The 21,085-nt window shown below is 59.0% G+C and overlaps 8 protein-coding genes across 8 annotated transcripts in view; 3 read left to right on the forward strand and 5 right to left on the reverse strand.

Annotated features, from left to right (window-relative positions):
* ACA1_339770 (metallophosphoesterase 1, putative) overlaps nt 1–581 on the forward strand; it is a gene marked incomplete at both ends in the record, with an annotated part of 2,268 nt that extends 1,687 nt beyond the window's left edge. Inside the window, one exon of the mRNA XM_004335204.1 lies at nt 99–581. Coding sequence (XP_004335252.1) covers nt 99–581 — 483 coding nt within the window. The remainder of the gene's footprint in view (nt 1–98) is intronic.
* Nucleotides 582–697: 116 nt separating this feature from the next.
* Nucleotides 698–5,837, reverse strand: ACA1_339880 (developmental protein; the record flags this gene model as incomplete). Its single annotated transcript, XM_004335205.1, has 21 exons — nt 698–881; nt 969–1,135; nt 1,210–1,348; nt 1,427–1,533; nt 1,652–1,982; nt 2,065–2,100; nt 2,188–2,372; nt 2,572–2,623; nt 2,709–2,813; nt 2,902–2,996; nt 3,087–3,221; nt 3,297–3,648; nt 3,723–3,829; nt 3,928–4,186; nt 4,285–4,430; nt 4,558–4,779; nt 4,848–5,017; nt 5,082–5,263; nt 5,326–5,457; nt 5,535–5,670; nt 5,750–5,837. The coding sequence occupies 21 exons, from the start codon at nt 5,835–5,837 to the stop codon at nt 698–700; spliced, it is 3,330 nt and encodes a 1,109-aa protein (XP_004335253.1).
* A 400-nt stretch (nt 5,838–6,237) lies between these two features.
* On the reverse strand, nt 6,238–7,056 carry ACA1_339890 (plexin repeat domain containing protein; the record flags this gene model as incomplete). The annotated part of the gene is made up of 3 exons (XM_004335206.1): nt 6,238–6,395; nt 6,485–6,898; nt 6,993–7,056. 3 exons carry the CDS (start codon nt 7,054–7,056, stop codon nt 6,238–6,240), a joined length of 636 nt encoding a protein of 211 aa, XP_004335254.1.
* Nucleotides 7,057–7,339: 283 nt separating this feature from the next.
* ACA1_339900 (uncharacterized protein) lies at nt 7,340–7,941 on the reverse strand (the record flags this gene model as incomplete). Its single annotated transcript, XM_004335207.1, has 2 exons — nt 7,340–7,669; nt 7,822–7,941. 2 exons carry the CDS (start codon nt 7,939–7,941, stop codon nt 7,340–7,342), a joined length of 450 nt encoding a protein of 149 aa, XP_004335255.1.
* A 402-nt stretch (nt 7,942–8,343) lies between these two features.
* ACA1_339910 (uncharacterized protein) lies at nt 8,344–9,405 on the reverse strand (the record flags this gene model as incomplete). Its single annotated transcript, XM_004335208.1, has 3 exons — nt 8,344–8,896; nt 9,003–9,252; nt 9,357–9,405. The coding sequence occupies 3 exons, from the start codon at nt 9,403–9,405 to the stop codon at nt 8,344–8,346; spliced, it is 852 nt and encodes a 283-aa protein (XP_004335256.1).
* Nucleotides 9,406–9,676: 271 nt separating this feature from the next.
* Nucleotides 9,677–12,974, forward strand: ACA1_339920 (Histone methylation protein DOT1; the record flags this gene model as incomplete). The annotated part of the gene is made up of 8 exons (XM_004335209.1): nt 9,677–9,856; nt 9,937–10,032; nt 10,106–10,182; nt 10,254–10,367; nt 10,453–10,721; nt 10,797–11,055; nt 11,141–11,617; nt 11,684–12,974. 8 exons carry the CDS (start codon nt 9,677–9,679, stop codon nt 12,972–12,974), a joined length of 2,763 nt encoding a protein of 920 aa, XP_004335257.1.
* A 342-nt stretch (nt 12,975–13,316) lies between these two features.
* ACA1_339930 (CHROMO domain containing protein) lies at nt 13,317–16,625 on the forward strand (the record flags this gene model as incomplete). Its single annotated transcript, XM_004335210.1, has 9 exons — nt 13,317–13,481; nt 13,616–13,711; nt 13,782–13,848; nt 13,975–14,086; nt 14,166–14,204; nt 14,288–14,358; nt 14,458–14,902; nt 14,991–16,336; nt 16,483–16,625. 9 exons carry the CDS (start codon nt 13,317–13,319, stop codon nt 16,623–16,625), a joined length of 2,484 nt encoding a protein of 827 aa, XP_004335258.1.
* Nucleotides 16,626–17,796: 1,171 nt separating this feature from the next.
* Nucleotides 17,797–21,050, reverse strand: ACA1_339940 (tetratricopeptide repeat domain containing protein; the record flags this gene model as incomplete). The annotated part of the gene is made up of 11 exons (XM_004335211.1): nt 17,797–18,169; nt 18,249–18,562; nt 18,655–18,887; nt 18,963–19,085; nt 19,201–19,615; nt 19,675–19,800; nt 19,897–19,977; nt 20,061–20,150; nt 20,255–20,423; nt 20,506–20,872; nt 20,966–21,050. The coding sequence occupies 11 exons, from the start codon at nt 21,048–21,050 to the stop codon at nt 17,797–17,799; spliced, it is 2,376 nt and encodes a 791-aa protein (XP_004335259.1).
* Between the last annotated feature and the right edge of the window lie 35 nt (nt 21,051–21,085).

A 21,085-nucleotide genomic window follows, 5' to 3' on the forward strand; every position in this document is an offset into this window, starting at 1 on the left:
TCTCTCTCTCTCCCTCTCTCTCGCCCTTTGCGGCGTGTTGGGGTTGTTGCGCCCACCAATGCTGACCCACAACTTTTCTTTTAAAAGGGAAAGGAAAGCGAAAGCGATTTGGAGAGCACGACGACGATGGAGACGGCGACGAGCGGGAGGCGTGGGCGAGAGCGACAGAGGTGGAAGAAGAAGAAGAAGAGGGGCACGAGCAGGACAGTCTGACTCCAGTCACGGTAGAGTTCACCCTGGGATTCACTGAAGAAGAGGCCGATCACGATGACCGTCAGCGACCACGAGAACAGATCGGCGCGGACGAAACGACAAAGGAGCAGCATGGGGGTGGTGAGGCGAGGGGCGAGGAGAAGCGACCACCAGGACAAGAGCGGGAGGAGGAGGAGAACGGCGATGAGGTGGTGCTGGAGGTCGAGGTCTACTACAAGCGGTGCGAGCTGCCCTCCGAGACGACCATAATCAGCGTGTACGTGCTGTCGGCCGTCCTGTGGCTGGCGACGCTGGTCAGCCTCTGCTGCAGCTACGCACACAAGACCGTCGGCAAGGCCGCCTCCCGCAAGATGCTCAAGCTCGTGTGAGCAACGTTTAGCGTTGCATATCAGAACACAAACATGTTGGCCCACCCTCGGCCCACAGTTATATCATATAGTATAGTATTGTATATTTATGTTTTATGGTGGTATCGTATCACCTTTCACACACTGAGGGAGTCGTCCCAGGGCAGGTCGCGACAGACCTGCGGCGTGAAGGCCGCGTTCTCGATCAGGGAATGCACCAACCGTCGGGCCGACAGTCTGAACCGGAAGTTGGCCAGCATCTGCAACACCTCCAGCACGAACCCCGGATCGAAGAAGACCTCCGGGTGCTTGCTCCTCAAGCTTGGGCATATCGGCAACGTTGACCGGATGTCAGTCAGAGACTTACCATGGCGACGGCTCAGAATTTTGGGGGGGGGAATGGTGTACCTGGTCACCTGGCGACTGGCGCGGTCGACGATGATGGGGTTCGAGAGGGCGCCGATCTGCTGGAGACACTCGGCCCGGGGGTCGCCGGCCGGGTACCGCTGGCCGCTGCCCTGGATGCTCGCTGCCGGCAGCTGTGCCCGCGATCCCTCGTACTTGCTGGGCTTGATCTGTACAGAACGAACAGTGGCCGGGAGGTTGGTTGGTTTGGGTTGGGTTGGGTTGTTAATTGCAGGGCGAGTACCTTGAAAAGGCCCGAGCTGGCGGAGTCTTTGGGTACGCATATGTTGGCATTGTTGCAGGGCGACTCCCACCCGAGCCCATCCAGCAGCACACGCCCCCGCGGGCTTTGGCTGATCAACCCCAGCACGTAGTAGCAAGTCCTACGCAGGCACAACACGACGCATACGCCACCGTAAAAAAGTTGCGCGGTGGGGGCTGCGAGGAGCGCAATGATGTACCCGCGCAATGAGAGACTGTCAGCGTTCTCCGCAAGGCTCACGATCTCCGCCAACAGACCTTCTTTCTCGAGGAAGCGGAGGCCCCTCTCCGACGCGCCGACATGGCCCTTTATGTGCGTGAGAGAAATCAAATTTGATAAAAAAACAAACAATTTTGAAATTATATTGATATTTTATGGATAAATGAAATGTCAATAAAAATAAATAGGCATGGCGAAAGCGTACGAGGACCCAGAGGGCTGCGCGCTGGTTGAGCGCGGGCGTGGAGCCAGTTTTGTTGCGGAGGACGGCGGCAAAGTGGCGCATGTGGCCGGACACGGCCAGGAGTTCGCTGCCCAGCACGGTCTTGGCGAGGTCGCCGTAGAAGTGGGGCGGGACGTCGAGCGCCGGCTTGTCCTCCGGGCGCCAGATCTTGCCCTTGCTCGCCATCACCTCGAGCGACTCCTCCAGCTTGAGCATGTACTCGACGTACCCCTCCGCCTTCCACTTCGCCAGCTCGCTCTCCAGATAGCCCGCCTCCAGCAGGTACTCGAACCCCGCCTCCGTCGAAAGCATCCTGCAACCATGGTTGGCCATTTTACTATTCAGTCACCATCATCAACCAAGCAAGAAAGCAACCACAGTGCTTGGGGGCGTACTTGAGTATAAGGTCGGACGCAACGCGGTTCTTGCTTCTGTGCAGGGCCAGCGTTAGTATGATTTGATATTGGGGGAGACAAGGCAGTGTGTTGTTTTGTGGTGAGGGGGCTGAAGGGACAAACCCGAGCAGTAGAGACAGGGAGGGCCGGCACTTGACGAAGGTGTCGAGGCACTCGGGGGTTTCGCAGGCTTCGTCCAGGGAGGTGAGCGCCATTTGGAACACCTTGGCGTGTTCATCGCCCAGCTTGACGCGAGCGAATTGTTGGTATAGGATGATAGAACCGGGGCCTTGAGCGTGGTGCGGTACCTGCTTGTTGAGGAGCTGAATGCCCCACGCCGAGAACGAGGCGACGCCGGAGCGGTAGAGAAGCCGCAGGTGCTTGGTGGCGAAGTAGCGCACGGGCTGAAGTAGGCGATCAATGCAGCACAAGCGGCCACACCAATGAGTGAGATGTTCAGCACAACTGGTGAGCACTTGCAAGCAGGAAGAAGAACTGAACGCGTACCCAGGAGGTCGACGTCAGCGACTTGGAGATCAGCACCCGCGCCTGGCCGCCACTGCGCACCGAGTGAGGATCCATTGGCCATCGTGCGCCGCCGTGTACCAGGCGGGTGGGGTGTGCCATGGAGAGAGGCATCGTACATGGAATAGTCCAGCGAGGTGAGGCTCAGGTAGGACAGGTTGGAGGAAGACTGCATCTCGCCCAGGGACGCGAAGATCTTGTACTGATTCATCAGCTCCAGGCCCCTGTTCAAGCCCCCATCCGCAGGGTTAGTCGCAGGGCCTCCACAAATTGGCCGTTGCTAAGCGAGAGGCTGTGCAAGAAGGAAGAGACCTGCTGGACGAGGACAAGGTGCCCACCAAGGTAAAGTACTCGCGGGCCATCAACTCGACCACTCGGTCCTCTGCGAGAATGCGAGCCGACGATTTCTGCACACATTGAGAGGGTGGGGGGTCAAGAGCGCGTTAGGTCGAGGCCCGTCGAGGTCACGACAAAGAGAGGAAAGGAGGTGGTGGTACCCCGTCGAGCTCGTCTCTGAAGAGTTCGGCCACCTTTCGCACCAGCCCGTGCTGCTTGAGGAACTCCTCGCCGGCCTCACTCTGCAGGAGCAGCTCCACGCATAGGCACGCAATGCGCACGTACTTGCAGAACGTCTGCGTGCCCCCGGGCATTGTTAGCACAACGACGACTTCCACTGCTGGTTGGTTGGCGGTGGAGGAAGAGCGTACCACGGTGTGTGACTCCTTCATGATGCTCTTGTCGTTGGGCTTGAGGAAGGAGAGGATGCGCTTGATGAACGTGGTGCGCTGGGTGGCGGTCGTGAAGTGCACGGGATTGCGCAGCGGACCCTCGAGCGTCTCCTCGATCAGGTCCCAGTCCCACTTGGTGTACTCCTTCGTCGCCAGAACCTGCGTTTGCTGCAGCTTCTGCATGAACTGGCTCGGCTCCATCGAGTAGTCCACCTTGGCTCGCACGTCGTCGATTCTGTCCAGCTTGCGGTCCCGCCCTTTCAGGCGTCGGTACCGGCTGGCGCCACTGGTCACCACCGACGCTCCACTGTAGTCCTTGGCCGATCCTTGCCTGCGGTGCGCGATTACATTTATATACCCTGAGATCGGCCAATGGGTGAAAACATCTGATGTAGGGGCCTATACCTCGACTGGGCGCATTGATGGAGGTGCGAGATGATGGTCGACGTCGAGGACCTCACCTTGGGGTGCTCCACGAATGAGACCGCGTGCGAAACGAGTGTGGCTAGCGTCTGCCGACAGAGACGCCCCGACAGACAAGAAGGAGACAGATTAGGTCGAAGAGTGGCGAAACAGAGGCGCAGAACTAGTACTCTGGGCAAGAGCGTACCTGCAAGCGGGCGACCTGCACGCGAGGCAGGAGGGAGGGCGACATCTGCAGGAGGTCGCCGAGGAGAATGGTGGCCTTGAACCCGAGTCCCAGGTTGCCCGAGACTCCGCCCGGCTGGCTGACGACGCACACGTCCTGCTGCTCCTCGACCTGCTCCTTGCCCATGTCCACCAGCGCCTCCACCAGCCCGCAGTTGACAAAGGCGATCAGCAGGGCCGACCGGTACATGTTGACCAGGTTCGGCCTCTCGCTGTAGACCCTGTAGCACCGCAACACCGCCGGCTGAGTTAGTCCAGGCGGCGGGGGCGCTACGAGCCGATGGGGGATCGCTTTCAGAGCTCTGGGCGTTAGTAGTACCTGGAGGGATTGTGCAGGGTGTTGACGGTGTGGTCCTTGAAGCTCTTGGTGGACTGCGCGCCTTGTCTCGACGAGAACATCCACGAGTCCTTGTCTTGCGGGACCAGCATGCCAAACACCGAGAAGATCATCGCCAATATCAGCTCCTGCTCAGTAACACGCACACGCACACGCACGCACACGCACACACGAGTAAGCAGTTGCACTGCAACCACAGTTCAGAAAAGAGAAAGTGGAGCTGGGAAGTGCCTTGACTTCGGCGTGAGGGCTCACGCGAAGAGTTTCGACAAGGGAGCGAAGAGCGAGCGGATCGGCCGCGAAGCTAATCAGGCCGGCCCAGTTCTTGAGGAGTGCGCCCACGGCGTCCAGGCACACCACCCTGCCCGCCCGGCACTGCTCCTTCGCCGCCTTTTCCTTCTCGGCGTCCTTGGCGGCGTCCCCGGTCTTGGGCGGGAGGACCTCAGGGTCCGTGTCCGTAATCGGCGCCAGCAGGCACTACAAAGCACGAATAAGATAAAAACCGGATTGCGTTGAATAATGTCTGATAGATATATAAAGCGTACTTGCAAGTCGCAGCTGAGCCGAACGTAGGGGCGACAGGCAGGCTCGTTGAGGAGGTAGAGAACGGTGTTGAGCAGGCTGTCCTGCATTTGGACGTGATCCAGATCCGCGGAGGCCTTGAAAATGGTGCGTATGCCGTTGTTCAACGCCACCACCCGAGGATTCGTAATAGCTGCAACAGCCCGAAACGATCAGCGTCTGAGTCACATCCAAGGCCCGGTGGAGGCGCGGTGTACCGAGGCAGCAAAGGGCTTCCAGCGCAATAGCCCGGATTGGGTCATCGGTAGACTCTGCGACGGCAACCAACGCGGAGACGATGGCGCGCGATATGTACATGGGACCCACGTCGATCATACGATACACGGCCCGGAAGGCTTGAATGCGCTCCGGCGAGTCCTCCTTCTCTCGTTCCAGCGATCTGGGCAGGAAGGTAAGCACGGGAAGGAGAGCGCCGAGTAGACATTGGTTGGTGGGGTGTACCGCGCGAGAAGGAGAGCTGTGCGGCTGGCGGTGACGTGGCGCACGAAGAGAGGATCGACGGTCATGTAGCGCAGGGCACGAAGTGCTTGCACCCGCACGACGAGTCGTGGGAATGACACCAGGCTTCGAATGCTACACAGAAACACACCAAGAGGCACAAATAAGACACACGAGTAGCTACACGCGTAGGCGGGAGGGACTCGACGTACCAAAGCACCACGCGACGAGAAAAGGATTCCGCGAGCTGGGTCATGCTGGTGCTCAGCGTGCAGAGTGCCTTCAGTGCGTCCAACTTCTGACACAAGTTGGATCCTTCGTTCTCGAGAACCTCCAGTTGTGCGATAGCTGCGCCAAATATGATGCATCAGCGAAGGGCTCAGAAAGAGGGGGGAGAGGAGGGAAGAAGAAATAAATGGGGGAGGACCTTGGGGCAACGTTGGGGCTGGGGTCGCGGTAGGGATGGGGGACTGCTCCTTCCGCAGCCGAAACTCGGCTATGGGTCTCATCGTCATCTTCACTCACCCAGTGTGCTCTCTGCCTCCCCCCCCTCAGTACTGGTGGAACCCAACAAGATGGTCGGGTCGAATCCTGCAGTCTCCCTGTCCTGTCACAGAACTTCTCCAAGGGGCGGTGCGGAAAAGGGAAAAGGGAACGGGGAAATTAAAAGAAAATGATTATTGTGCAGAGAGCAACATGCCTTCATACCGGCCGTGCTGTTGGAGAGACATAGTAACCATCTGGTCGCCACTTCACCAAACTTGCATGTTCCTAAGCCAGTCCCATCCATCTCTTTGTTGGTGCGCCTTTGAAGGAATTGGAATTAAGTTTTTATGTGGAGCAGTGGATGGAGGTCAGTGGAGGAGGAGAAGGAAGACGGGAGAAGATGAACAGGAAGGGCTGGAAGGGGGCGCCTTAGGCGGATTCGTTGATGGCCTGGTAGCCGCGAGACCTCTGCATCCTCTTGACGATGACAAAAATGATGGTGGCCACGACGGCGAGCACGAACAGACCACCGGCCACGGACAGACCGATGATGATGGCCAGCTTCCTCTTGGCATCGTCATCCTCGCCTGTGCATCATGACAACAACGTTGAACGAGACTAAGAGGTGAGCTGCACCGACCGCAGCGATGTACACGGGGAAAGAGATGATCCATACCGCAGATCTTGGAGTCGAGGCCCCAGTGCTTCTGGGCGCAGGTCTCGTTGGCGGTGAGCGACTTGTAGAAGGGACCGGCAGCGGTACCCTCCCAGCAGGTGCCGTTGGTCTTGTTCTTGCCGGTGCCGAAAGGCTCGCACCAACCGCACACGGCGCCGTTCTTGCTGCTGTAGGCCTCCACGCACGACTTGCAGTTCTTGAACGACGAGCAGTTGCGGCAGTCGGTGGCATTGAAGTGCCAGCCACCGGTGGTAACGTTACAGGTGCCGTCGGTAGACACGTTGGCCGAAGTGCCCTCCAGGCACAGACCGAAGGCCGGGCACCAACCGCAGTTCGGCTGGCTGGCACAGTCGCGGCAGTTCGTGTAGTCCGTGCAATTGGCAGCATCCATCATGTCGAAGTCCTGACCTCGCACTACGAAAAGGCGAGGCGAGGGGCTTGACGTTAATTAAATGCGCATCTAATTCCCTGCAAAGCTGGGTCTGGGAATTAAAATAAAATGACGTACCGGAAGCGAAGGAGAAGCAAAGGGCGAGGACAACGACCACCAGAAGAGAGCTAAGCACCGACATTTTCGACTAAATAGCGAATGGATTAGGATAATTCGTAGCAAATGTACAGGAAATGCTGATTGAAATGAGGAACTGATAAATTGGGTGCTAATTGGACTAAGAATTTATGAAAATCACTCAGGGTGAAGGCTTGCGTACCATTTTGTTTTTAGGCTTCTGATGCAGAGATGCCCGGTACGGCTTTCTGGTCGCGCAGAAGAAGAGAACGAAAAGAACGTCCGCAAAATACGTTTGGCCCCGAAAAATAATCACAAATTAAAATCGCACCAAGGCATACACAGCTTTAGTTGTTATCTTGGCCTTGGCCAGCGTCATCTTCTTCACCATCAGCGGCCATGCCTTCCTCTTCCTCTCCTGCCTTGGTTTCTTCTTCGTGAAGGAGCTCATTGTCTTCTTCTTCCTCTCCACCCAGCTCTACCGCCTCGATTGCACCTTCCACCTCCATGGCGGCTTCTTCTTCTGGTTCCTCTGCTTGTTCCTCTTCTTCTCCTTGCGGCGCTGACTCCTGTGCCACACCGTTTTCCGCCATCTGTGGGCTGAGAAACGCGCTGATCTCTTCGAGAAGCTCTGCTCGCTGCTCGGGAGCCAGCCGCACTTCGAACTGTTCCACAATCTGATCACCGACACATGGCACAGACAACACAACACATGCGAGTAGAGAGAGAGAGAGAGGTGCAAGCAACAAGTAAATACGACGCGATCCGCGCTGATATCCACGCCCACCTAACTGAGTGCAAAGCACAACGGGCAAGCGGAGGGCCGTACCAAATGCAGCTCCACTTCTGTGGTGGGGCAGTGGTTGAGTATCTGCAACACCTCGGCTTTGGTGAGCGCGTACTTCTTCACATGCTCAAGGAATTGGACCACTCCTTGTTGTTCCTCCATCGCCGCTTGCGTTGTCGAAATGTAGCCCAGCACCTGTGTAAATATAAATATATATAAAAAAAAATCGATATGGCTTGGGGGGTTACCTGTGCCTCGATCAAGGGTACGTGGCGCAGCTTTTTGCTGGCATTGTCGAGAGCATGCTTTTCCCGAAGCAGATGGTACACTTCAAAGTTTGAAATCAATCCGGCGGTTGAGTCCAATCTGTTCGAAATCGAAATCTCGTATCAGTTTGTGATTCGCGAGGGCTAGTTTTGTGACACACAAAGAAGAGGGATCTTACACTTGCATCTGGTCGAGATTGGAGTACAATTTGGTCTTCTCTTTTCTTGAAAAGAGAAAAAACATGTGAAAAATAAAAATAAAAACAACACGCGAGTGGGCTCCGGTGTGGGCTAAGTACTAGAGACCGCGCCGCGACCAGTGCTCAACGACGGTCTTGAGTTCGTTCTCTAATCGGTGAAGCTTGCCCACGATGAGGCCGGTTACGGGGACGATGTCGGATGGTGGTGACTTCTTCTGCCGTTCCTGCGGCGGTGCCGAAGGATCGCCGAAGAAGTCCTGTTCGAGTCTCTTCATCTCGTCGATGTAGTGGATGTCGCCGAGGAGACTGAGCAGCACTTTCCTTCGTCCCTCGGGGATGGTGTCTGTCCTCTGCAATCGCTCCTTGATGGATTCTAGATCGGCGCAGGGCACCAGCACTCCATCGTCATCAGCACCGCTCGCTCTTCCCTTTCCTTTCCGATCGCTCGTGGCCGTGCAAGGTGGCATGGCAGAGGGCGCGAAGCTCAAGTGTCCATCGGTGTCGGCGAGGTGAAGGCCCAGCAGCGAATTGCACTCGTTCCAGAGGAAGAGCATCACGCTGTGCGCGTACTCGTCAATTCGGGAGTAGATTACCCTCTTGAGCGGGTTCACCAGCCCATCCAGTAGGTGTCGCCTCATCGGCAGTGAGCCGCTGAAGGTTGGGCACGCGCAACATCAGCACAAGTAAGCACAAGGTAGACAGACCAACAGACCAGCCACACGTGCGCGTCATGCAAGGACGAAGAGAGACGCCGAACCTGTCGAGGTTTTTGCCCGACGCCTTGAGCAGGAAGCGTATCATCTGCAGGTTCTTGAGGATGACGGGCATCGAGCGAGGCGGCTGGTCTATGTAGTGAAAGGGCACGGCGTCGAAGTCATAGCCCAGCGAGCGAAGGAACGAATCCGTACTCTTCTCGATGAGCTGGAGCCACCACCTCGTCAGGTCGTCCTTCCGGCTCTCGAAAAAGTGACCATACGCCAACTTTGCATAGGGAATCAACCCAGACTCTAATTCCACCTTTACCGGAGGTGAAAGGTCCAAATCTATGATGATTCAGAGCGAAATTGTGATTAACTTGAGGTGCGCCGAGCATGTGGAAAAGGCAGCATACCCTCGGTCGGCAACAGGCCAGTGTCATCGGGGGCCTCGCTTGCATCCATGCTAGTGGTCGGCGCGGTAGATGTGCGTGCACCAGGAAATGATGGTGGAAAATAAGAAGGATAACAGTTCGGAAAATCCAATAATCCAGTTGCCGCCTTTTTGCACATCATCGGAGACCTTCGGCCATGAGCATTGAAAGCTGAACGGAGAGAACTAAGACGGTCGACGTTCCCATCTTGTTGTGGACTCCGAGCTTTGTCCATCCCGCTCTACACGATAATGGCAGGAATTGCGGGGCAAAAATTCATCTCGCTCCCTGCATACGAGGCGATGTGGGAGCAGGTGTTGGAGTTGACCCCCGAGTACGATCCCAAGATATTGCGACGCTATGCTCCGGCCAGTAAGGAGGTGTATGGTGAAGTCAATCCGGTGCTGGTCAGCGACTTCATCAAGGCTCTTAAACTGTCGAGCCAAGATGTGCTCTACGATCTCGGCAGTGGCGTGGGGAATGTACAACCCCCTTCCCATGTGCGCCCCTCTATCGCAAGATTTAACAAAGTGGGTGTTCGGCTCCACAGGTCGTGCTGCAGGTAGCGGCACAGACCGGCTGTGTGGCCGTTGGCGTCGAGATTCGCAGCGAGCTCACTTCGATTGGCCAAGCCCTGCTCAAAAACTATCAGACTCTGGTACGTGCCCATCTTATTGAGCTTTGACAAGCTCGCGAGAATCCTTAGATCCCACATGTGACCCGCTCTCCAGTTGCGAAGAACCCACCTCTTGCGAGGAGAAGTGCAACTCGTGTGTGGGGACATTCTAAGCCCCGAGGTGGACCTCAGGTGCGTGGACCCCGATCATTTTGTTGCTCTCTCTTGCTCGGAGTTGTTGTAACGATGGCCTCCTCCTGTAGCAAGGCGACGGTCGTCTTCTTGAACAACTACTGCTTTCCACAGCACCTGGAGCAAAGCGTGCTCAAGAAATTCAAGGCGGGCCTCAAGAACGGAGTTCGAATCATCACGCTCAAGTATGCGTTCCTCCTTTGCGCCGTGTGCCTCACCATCATGCTGTGACCATGATTGCTGGGAATCTAACGATGTTCTGCTAATCAGGGACTTTGCACCTCGATTCCGGCCTACAAGCACTCGCTTTGTGAAGAGCTATTGCCACCTCTTCAAGTTTCCCTGGCTCAAGTGCGCCAATCTCCTCGCTTCCCTCGAACTGCCTTTGTCTATGCCTAGCCTGACCCTTCGACTTCGCTACGGCCTCTACTTCAGGTGTCGCTCTTCGCCCGATGCAGTATCCTGGACGGACAAGAGCGTGGAGTACTTTATTTATCAAGTCGATCGCAACAACCTCGCACGGCAGAAGGCGTTCAAAGGTTCGTGGTCGCTTCCTGGTAGCGAAGGTTTTTGCCTTCGCTGTGTAGTAACCCCAGTTCTTCCACATTACGCAGAGGCAGCCAAGAAGGGGCTCCGGCTCAGCGACAACCTGGTGTGCTCGCTTAAGGACGGTGAGATCGTCGTTGAGGCGGCGGTGCCTCCTCCGGCTGCTAAGGGCAAAGGGAACGAAAGCGAAGAGAACAGTGACGTCGAAATAGGCGCTCTCATGCAGGCCGAGTTCCGAGGTGATTCGGCCAAGCACCTCCTTCACGTGCTGCGCGGGGGACACGCGCTCACCCAGATGCTCAAGTCCCTCGGCTGCGACACCGCCAAGTACGACCTCGCACCGACGTTGCTTGTCCTTTTTCCCGTACTTTGCTCATGTGCTCATCTGATCATTGTCGTCTCATCTTTGCAGGTTGGAGGCGAGCAACCAGCGAGCAGGAGAAAAACTGAAGGAGGCAGAACTGAACGGCGATTTGGACAGGGCCGATGGTGCTCGACCGAGAAAAGCCGCAAGAAAAGGCCAACACTCAAGGTCCTCCGCGGCCAGTTCGGCGTCGTCTTCGACTTCACCGGCGGTGGTGCTCGTCGCTACCGACGACAGCTTTGAAGAGCTCATGGAGCGGTTTACAACGTGGCAAGCGGAGACCCGGAAGAAGGACGGCAAGCGCGGTCGAAAGGCCAAGCGATCCAAGCCCGAAGACCAACGCGAAACGCCCGTCACCCTGGCCGCACTCAACGACGAACTGAAGAGGTGGGAGAAGGAGGTGAAGCTGTCCAAGAAGCGCTCCACCCCGCACAACGTGTCGACATCGGGAGGCAGCGAGTGGAAGGCTCTCGCCGCCGACTATGCCAAGTGGAAGCGACAACACGACACCCGCCAACACTCCAGGTAAGTCGCAACGCACCACGGTCAGTTAGTTCATCGCCCACCAATCGCTAACTGCAGCTCATACAGCAGTCCCTCGTTGGCGCCTGATGACCCGAAGACGGAAGAGGCGGCAGCGGTGGCCGAGCCATCGAAGAGTTCCAGTCTCTGGGACCAAGCGCCACCGACCACCGGCTCTACTCCCGTTATGGAGTACAGTCTGCCTCCGGGGTGGGTCCGAAAGATCAGGTGCGAGCCCGGCGGCCGGCGGCGGTACAAGTTCATCTCTCCCACGGGCAGAGTGTTCGTGTCCTTGAAGAGCGCGCGCGAGCACATCGATGAGGAACGGATAAGCCGCAAGCGCTCCGAGGACACTTCCGACTCGTCTCCCGCCACTACGCCGCCGACGCCGCGGAGATACGCGAAGCGTCGATCGGAGGAACTGCGTCAACTCGCTACCGCGCCCAACAAGAAGCAACGAGAAACGAAGGAAGAGAAGGAGGAGGAGGAAAAAGAAGAGAAGCACGACGACGACAACGGTGACAAAGATGAAGACGGCGCAACCAGCAAAGACGGTAACAGCAGCATGGAAGCCAAGGCGAACGAGGAGGTCGAGGCAGGGGAGAGGAGGCAGGGACACTACACGCCCAACAACGCGAATGACCAGCTGCCGGAAGGGTGGCGCCGGCGCAAGCGGGGCCGGTACTGGACGTACACGAGCCCGGACGGGACCCTGTACCGATCGCGCAAGCAGGCGCTTCTCGCCGTTAATAGTCAGTCGGGCGTTCAGATCGACAGCGAAGAGCAGCAGCAGCGAGAAGAGAGCGAGAAGAAGGGCGAAGAAGACGAGAACAAGGAGGTGGGGCAAGCAGCTCCGGACGAGGGATGTGTACAGACGACGACGAAGAGGAGGCTGGCGCGACGATCGGCGCCTGCCGCGCTCGAGAGAAAGCGGAAGCAGGACATGCAGCGCGAGGTGGAGGCCAAGGAGGCGCAGGAAGAGCGCAGCAGGGAGGCGTCGGACACACGGGAGGATCGCTGCGATCGCGCCAACATCCGACGTCGGGTGAGCAATCCTGGACGAGGGTCCTCATCATCATCATCATCATCACGAGAAACGGACAAGAATGTAATCAACATCAGCGACGGAGAGGAAGAGAAAGAGGAAGAGGAAGAGAAAGAGAAAGAGGAAGAGGAAGAAAAGAAAGAGGCGGAGGAAGAGAAGCGGCCGCAGAAGAAGTCGAGGCGTCAGAGGGAGCTGGATCGCCTGCGCGGGTGGGATCAGTGGCGCGAGGACGAGCAGAAGCGAAAGGAGGAACTCCAGCGCAGGATACGCGAGCGGCGCTCTTCTTCCTCCACCCGCTCCGGCGATGACAACTGAAACACCTTCAGAGAGATCTGCCTTAAACGAAGAACCCACCCATACTGTCATCATTACCATCACCATACGTGAAGAACCACCACACGCGCTCTCCGCGCTGACAGCGCGCACTCGCCGAAATTTTGGCGCCAAAAGACGACCGGCAGATAGCGAACGCCATCAATAAGAATCGATGGGGAAGAGATGAAGCGTCGTGGGATCACGCGAAGGCATCCAGGGAGGGGCTTAAACGATGCAGCGAATTCCTTATCTTCGTCGCCCTCGCCCTCTCTGAAAGCGCTCAGCAGGCTGGTCCAGACGACCATCCCTGGAGCACCAGCAGCAGCAGTGACGAAGGGGTGGATGGACACGACGGCCTTTACCGACTTGTGGCACGACATGTGCAGCCACATCTGCCTGGGTCAGTCCTCGCACTCTGTCGGGCTGCGATTTGTTGACGATCTCATCAAGCGTCTCGCCCTCCAGCCCGAGGATGTCTTCTACGTCCTCGGCTCAGGCACTGGCGCAGTACGCCCCCCGCCTCCAACACCAATTAAACGAATAATTCAGATTATATGATTTCGATCTTTTAATTTATAAATTTATATCTATCTGGAGATTAAATTATATATTATTTGTTTGGGCTGCAGGTGGCCTTGCAGGTGGCGGCCCAGACAGGGTGCCGCGTGGTGGGTGTGGAAGGTAACAAAGATGAGCACAACACGGCCGTCGCTCTCCAGCAGGCCTTCAACGCCAAGGTACACAGCTCTCCACGGTCGACCGCTCTACACGCTCTAACGGGTGAGAGAGACACGCCTCCCTTCGAAGGTGGCGGAAGGCAAGCGGTACAAGCAAGGCCGGGCAGAGTTCTTGTGCGTCGACGTACTCGAACTTGGTGCCGGCTGGCCTCGGGTAGGCACTTCTCTTTTCTCCCCCGCAAGAGAGCGTGTTCGACTGCACATAGAGCATGCTCCTCATCCTCTCTATCTTCTTGCTCTTCTCTTCATTGTTGCCAGCGAAGCGACGGTCGTCTTCGTCAACAACCTGACGCTCAGTCCGGTGCACAACCAACGGGTCCGCCGCGTGCTCGTCTTCAACCTTCAGCACGGTCCCACTCGCGTCGTCTCCCTCCAGTGCGCTTCCTCCGCCCAAGACTCTGAGCCGCGATTTGATGTTGATGAGCCAAGCTCATCGGCGTGTGCTGTGTCGCAGGGAGTTGGGCTATTCAAAGACCTTGGGTCCGTGCCAAAGGTGGGTTTCACACTTCCTCTCTCTTGTGCCACGTGCTGAGTGTGCGTTTTGACTTGACTTGACTTGACTTGGCACCAATGTAGAATCGATTCGCCAGCGGAGGCGGTGAGCTGGACGAAAGAAAGCGTGCCGTACTACCTCTACCACGTTAATAGTTACGACCAATCTCTTCCTCTCCTTGTGGGCGGGTGAGTGGTGTTGCTGATAGAACGCGCACGCACCACCGCACGCGCACCACCGCACGGCTACACAGAATCTGCGCTGCCGCCGCAGCACGGTGAGAAGGAGGACAGCAGGCGCAAGGCCAGCTACGCCGCCGTGGAGGTGGTGGGCGGCGGGGACGAAAAGGGCGAGGCCGCCGCGGAGTTGCAGCTTGACCTGGACGCACTCATTGCAGAGTATGAAAGCAAGGACGACTACAGCAGCCGCAAGTCGCGCAATCGGCGGTGCGGTCCGAAGGAACAAGAAGGAGATGAAGGAGAAGAAGGAGAAGGAGAAGAAGATGATGATGAGGAGGAGGGATCCGACGACGAGAGCGACGGTGAAATCGATTACGAAAAGGAGATCGAGAAGGCGAGAAAGGAGCTCGCGGCCCGTAAGGAGCTTTATCGCCAGCTGTGTGAGATAGAGAGGAAGAACCAGATGAGATGCATCGAACGCTCCGAACAGCGCAGAGCCAACGGCAACGACGTCGCGCAGTACGCCGCCCGCTCCTCCCTCTCCCTCTTTTCTTTTGCGTTCCAGCTTCGCTTTTGGCTTTTGTGAGCGCTCACGATGCGGTGCCAGGTACGACGCGGCGATCGACAAGGCGATGACAATGTTCCCCCCGGGCGGGCCGACCGTGGATGACCTCGAGTTCGTGATGGAGATGGTGCGCTACCGGGCCGAGGTGCGCCGGCGCATCAACGAAGCCGCCAGCCGAGAGTTGGAGGAGAAGCTGGAGCGGGAGCGCTTGGCCAAGCGCGCGCGGATCGCCGCCGAGGAGGCCGAGGCGGAGCGGGCGAGGCAGGAGAAGGTAAAGCAGTCGCGCGAGAGGAAGAGGAGAGCGAGGGCCGAAAGGCGGGAAAAGAAGCGACTCGCGAAACAGCGCCACGAAGCCGAGGTCCGCGAAAGGGAGCGACGCGAACAAGAGCGGCTTGAACGGGAGCGACTCGCAGCGGAGCGGCATGAAGCCGAACGGCTCGCACAGGAGCGACTCGAGCGGGAGCGGCTAGAAAGGGAGCAGAGGGAGCAGAGGGAGCGGGAGCTCGCCAGGACGGAGCGTCAAGAAGCAGCGCGACTGGAGAAGGAGCGGATGATGGAGGAAGAAGAGCGAGCCAGGGAGCAGGAGAGGGTGAACGAGGAAAGGCTGGAAACGGAGCGACGCGACATGGACGAAGAGGAAGGGGAGGAAGAACAGCGGTTGGCCGAAGAAGCGCTGAAGGAGGTGGAGAAGAAGAAGCAAAAGAAGAGAGAAAGGGAGAGCGAGGAGAAGACTTCGCCCGCCAAGTCGACTCGCGCGCCCATCGATCGACCCAAGAGAAGGAAAACGCACAGTAACGACACCACCGCCAGCGACGCCAGCGCTGATGACGCCGGTCATGGGGAGCAGGAAGTGGTCGCCGAGTCGTCCGAACGCGTGTTGGGCGGAGCGGGAGAGGAAGAAGGGACGAAAGAGGAGGCCAAGGCCGAAGCCAAGGCGAAGGAGGTGGTCGCAGGCGAGGAGCCCAACAGTGCCTCGCGCGATGAAGAGCAGCAGCAGCAGCAGGAGGAGGAGCAGTCGGCTGGCGACGGCCCGACTCCGCCACGTCGACGCGGCCCGACGCGGCAGGTGAAACGACGGAAATCGACGCCGGCCAGCGCGGGCGGTGCCGACAGAGAGAAGGAGAGGGAGAGGGAGAGGGAGACGTCGAGGAGGAAGAGCGTGCCTGCGGAAAAGAAGAAGAAAGAGCAGAGCAAGAAGAGCACCAAGAGGAGCACCAAGAAGAAGAAGGATGATGATGATGAAGGCAAAAAGAAGGAGACAAAGACGAAGAAAAAGAAAAAGGAGAAGGAGGAAGAAGAGGTGGAAGAAGAGTTCGTCTACAAGGTGGAGCGGATCGTGGCCGAAAGGAAGCGGTACGGGCGGATTGAATACTTGCTGAAGTGGCTCGGTACGATGCCTTCCCATTTCTCCCACCGACGCATTGCAATCAATTCGCCGTAGCCAACAGACCACGACACGACACGACACGACACGACACGACACGACACGACACGACACGACACGACACGACACGACACGACACGACACATGCAGGCTATCCTGAGGAGGAGAACAGTTGGGAGCCAAAACGCAACCTCAGGGATGCTGATGGGACGCTCATGGCCACGTTTCGACGCGAACAGATGGAACAGCTCAAGCAGGAGCAGCAGCAGCTGCAGCAACAAGAGAAGGCATGAGGGTGTGCCCCTAATGCAGTTGATATTATTGATGTGCAGCATACCCTCACAGCACACCAACTTAAAATGCATTTTCGTTCCTGTTTCTTTTTCTTTTTCTTTTTCTTCTCTTCTCTTTCAGCCGAAAGCGACAGGCACCGGTGAAAAAAGTGAAGAGCGCAAAACAACGACAGATAGTCGGGTGATGGGCGCCAACCTTAGCAGGGCAGGTGGTGGGAAGCGGGAGAAGCCCGCCGACTCGCCGCCGGCGCAAGAGACGAGGAAGTGCAACCGGCAGGTGGTGAAGGACACACCGGCAGACCGGGCGCGTGCGGCGGCCAATGCCGCCCACAACGAGACCAACGCCCGCGACCCCGTGGCGTGCCTCCCCTTTGAGCTCCTGGCCATCATATTCGACCTGGTTCTGGCGCAGGAAGACGCCCAACACGGCCGGTGCGCGGCCCCGGTCCTGCGCTACGCCACCGTCTCGGGCCACATCGTCCTCCAGGAGTTGAGCCTCGACTGGTTCGTGGGCCTCCCGCCCGAGAAGGGCACCATGTGAACGCTTCCCTTTTTGCAGGTGCACCAAGATCACGGACGCGACGGTGGAGCTCGTGGCGTCAAAGTGTGGCACGTCGCTGACTAAGCTCACTCTTCGTGTACGCACCTCTCAGTTGGCTCTCCAGCGCGTGGAGTGGGGGATCCCAAGCGCTGACATTCATCCAAACTCGGTGGTGCGTGGGTGGGTGGGTGGGGACCCCACGCAGGGCTGCACGCTGACCAACCGGTCGGTCTACGCGCTGGCCAGCTGCACCTCGCTCGTTGAATTGGACGTTGGCGAGTGTCACGGGAGTACACTCACCCTAACCCCCCCCCCTCTGCCCGCACACCACTCTGATCGCTCTGATCTTCTTTTCTGTTCTGGGTTTCAGCGGTGAACGAAGAGGGGGCGCTGGAACTAGCGATGGGCGTTCCCGGCCTGCAGAAGCTGTCGCTCGCCTCGAACCGGTGGCAGGTGGAGCCCATGGCGGCCCTGGCCAACGCGCTGCAGGCCGAGTGCTGGACCGGCCTGGTCGCCCTCGACCTCGCTCACGCTCGCTACTGCGGCCAGGTACCGCCACATTATGCACCACCACCCTCCACCACCATCTGTGTGAGCCTCACCATCAGCGCCTACAAGCAGGAAATTGAGTTAGTACTGGCCCGCCTCCCATTGCTCGAGGAGCTGTCGCTGCGTAGCTGGAGTGACAGCTCGCCGCTCATGGTGGATATCATCGCGGCCCGGCTGCCCAAACTGCGTCGGCTCGACCTGGCCCACCGCTCGCGGATCGCTCCAAACGGTGGGGTGCAGCTGGCGGCCTGGAGTGGGCTCCTGGCCGGGTGCCCGCGCCTCGAGGAGCTCAACCTGGCGTGTCTGAGCGGATTCGAGCACAACCAGGGGCCGCAGGTCGTGCGGATGCTGATCGAACACCCGCCTATGAAGAAGCTCGGCATCTACCGATCCAACCAAGACTGGCGCGAACTCGCTCACGACAACCAGGTCGTTGTCGAGTTCTGAGGCCCGCCTGCGCCCCTAGGGGCACAATGTAGCATACATGTAAAATGCATTACTGTGCGTAGAGCGCCAGCGCGCAGAGAACTCACTCCCGCGCAGGGGCGAGCTTGTCGATCCTGGCCTGGACCTTGTCGAAGACGGACGGCGGCACGGCGACGGAGGAGGAGGCGGAGGCGCCCTGGAGGAGGGCGAGCTCGAGCTGGGCGTGGGCCTGGGCGGCGGGCAGGTCCTTGTTGGTGATCTGCTCGCAGAGCTGCGAGAGGTGGAGGTGCGTGAGGGGCAGCGGGGCGCCGGTCTTGCGCTCCTCCCGCCGCTGGGCGTTGAGCAGCAAGGCCCGCGCCTTGTTGTACTCCTTGTTGTGCGCGCTCACCACGCCCTGCATGAACAGAGCCACCGGGTTGTCCTGTGCGCGTGCGTGTGTGCGGTGGTGTGTGCGTGTGCGGCCGCTGTGAGCTGATGGACAGAAGAGCAAGGCTGAGCTGGAGCCGGGCGTACGGGGCTGAGCTTGATCACTTGGGCGAGGGTGGACTGGGCGTCGCCCCACCTCTCGAGCGAGATGTAGAGGCGGGCCAGCTTGAGCAGGGCCACGCGCCGCGTGCTCTTGTGCTGCGGCTTGTCGCCGGCAAAGGTCTCGATGACCCGCCTGTAGCTGAACGCTGCGGCGTCGGCCTGGTCTTCCTGCTGGTACAGCTCCGCCAGCTCGAACCACAACAGCGGAACGCGATCGCCTGTGGCCCCCAACATGTTAACATTCCATACCATCCTTGGAATGCAGTCTCTTTTATGGAGCCGTTGGCGCGCACCTTGGATTTTGATGGCCTCCTTGTACTCCCTGATGGCCAGGTCGACCTTCTTCTGGGCCAGGTGGCAGCGCGCCAGCTGTCGGTGGCAGAAGGCGTCGGCCTTCTTTTTGCCCTCGCCCTCCCCTTCAACATTCAAAAACAAAGGAGTCAGCCCGACATGCACACGCACCTCCGCACGCACGCACGCACGCACACACACACGCACACCACCGCACCACACGGTACAGCGCACACGTACCGGTGAAGGAGGCCGATGCCTCGTTGGCCAGCTGCAAGGCCTCGGCGACGCGCTGCTCGCCGTCCTGAAGCAGACAGCAATCGCTGATCGCCAGGCGCAGGAAGAACAGCTTCGCTTCGACGTCCCGCATCTCGCGGACGAGGCCGGCCTCGTCGTACCGCTCCTTGCCGGGATGCTGGGCCTTGGCCGCGTCCTTGTGCGTCTTGTGGAGGAGCTCGAGCGCCTGCGCCAACCGGGCCTTCTCCTCCGCGTGCAAGCCGAGCACGTGGCGCAGCACAGAGTCGGTGGAGCGGGCCTGGACGGCGGGCGCCGCCGAGATGAGGCACTGCGAGTACGAGGCCGCGGCGAACAGGAACCAGGAGTGCTTGCCGAGCGGGTCGACGTGGATCATCTTCGTCACATGGCTCAGCACCGCCTGGAAATGGACGGTGTCAATTGCTGCTGCTGCTCGATGTGGAGATGATGGAGTAGTACCTTGAGGCCACCGTCCCACCGAGCCCGAGGCACCGCGTTACTTGCAGTGTCGTCCTGGGCCGCCGGGACGTTCCGGCCGAACTGCAGGAGGGCCTCCGAGATGAGCCGATGCCTCGCAACGTAGTCCTGCATGCACGCAACCAACGGGTCAGGGAGATGATAAGACACCAGTCAGCGCGAGACAACGACCGCGAGGGTCCCTCAAGGGGAGGCGTAGCCGACCTGGAGCTGCGGGAAGGTGAGGTGGGAAGAGTTGAGGCAGAGGGTGCGCAGGGCGTCTCCGCTCTGGAAATAGTCCATGACCTGTTTTGCGAAACACAGCGACGAGGAGCTCGGTGGTGAGCGGTTCTGCGCGCACGGTTGGCCGCCTCGGTTTGGGGGCGTACCAGCCATGCCAGAGAGTCCCACGACTCCTCCTTGTCGGGGAACAGATGGTACGCCTTGCTCACCTGTCGCTTGGCCTCTTCGCTCTTGTTCTGGCGGGTGCGCGCCAGACACGCGACACACACGTGGCAACGTGTGTGAGACCCAAACGTTCATAATGCCTTCGAGGTGCGAGTAGAGGACGTGTGCAGTGTACCTGCATCAGCGAGAGAACGGCTTGCATGGCGTAGAGATGAGCTGACGGCGTCTTGCTCAGCTTCTGGATCTGCTGGAGCGCGGTCTGCGCCACGGTGTAGTCCTCGATGAGCAGGCCCAGGCCGCTCATCATCTGCCAGCCGCCCAGGTAGCTGCCGTCCTTCTTCACGCTGCATACAACTCGCCCGGTGAGTCGGTGTGTCGTGTGTGTGTCGTGCGTGTTGTGTGTGTCGTGTGTGTGATGAATCGTACCACTGCATGACGTATTTCTTGGCCTGGGTGACGTCGCCTTGGTGGTAGGCCAGCTGGGCCAGGAGGAGGAGCGTCTCCTTCTCGGCCCGCTGCAGCGGAGAGGCCGGATCGGCGCCCGCGTTGGCCTTCTCGAGCTGGGCCAACAGCTGGCGATGCGCCTGCACGCTCTCCTCGAGCTGGCCGCCGAGGAAGAGCGCCCGGCCGAGGTCCCACGCGAGCGCCACGTCGCGCTGTCCGTTCGGCGAGGCGGCTCCCACCCCCGCCTCCTTAAGGTCTCGCACGGCATCCGACCACTTGCGCAGCCGCATCAGCACCCGCGCGCGGTTGGCCAACACCGTAGCCGTCTTCTCCGCGTCCGTGAACCCGTCTGCGGCCGCTCCACCACGACGAAGCCGGTGGTGAGCGTTTGCACGGCAGTCAAGTCACCAGCCAATCCGAAGGGACAGAGAAGGGTGGGTACCGCTGGACTCGGAGAGAGGGATGACGGTGCGGAAGGCCTTCTGCCCGAGCTGCTGCTGTTTGGCGGCGCTGCCGTCCTTGGGCATCGGGGGGAGCAAGGCGAGCGCCTGCGTGAAGCAGC

The sequence above is a fragment of the Acanthamoeba castellanii genome (assembly GCF_000313135.1).
Source record: "Acanthamoeba castellanii str. Neff unplaced genomic scaffold scf7180000084619, whole genome shotgun sequence".
Taxonomy (NCBI): Eukaryota; Discosea; order Longamoebia; family Acanthamoebidae; genus Acanthamoeba; species Acanthamoeba castellanii.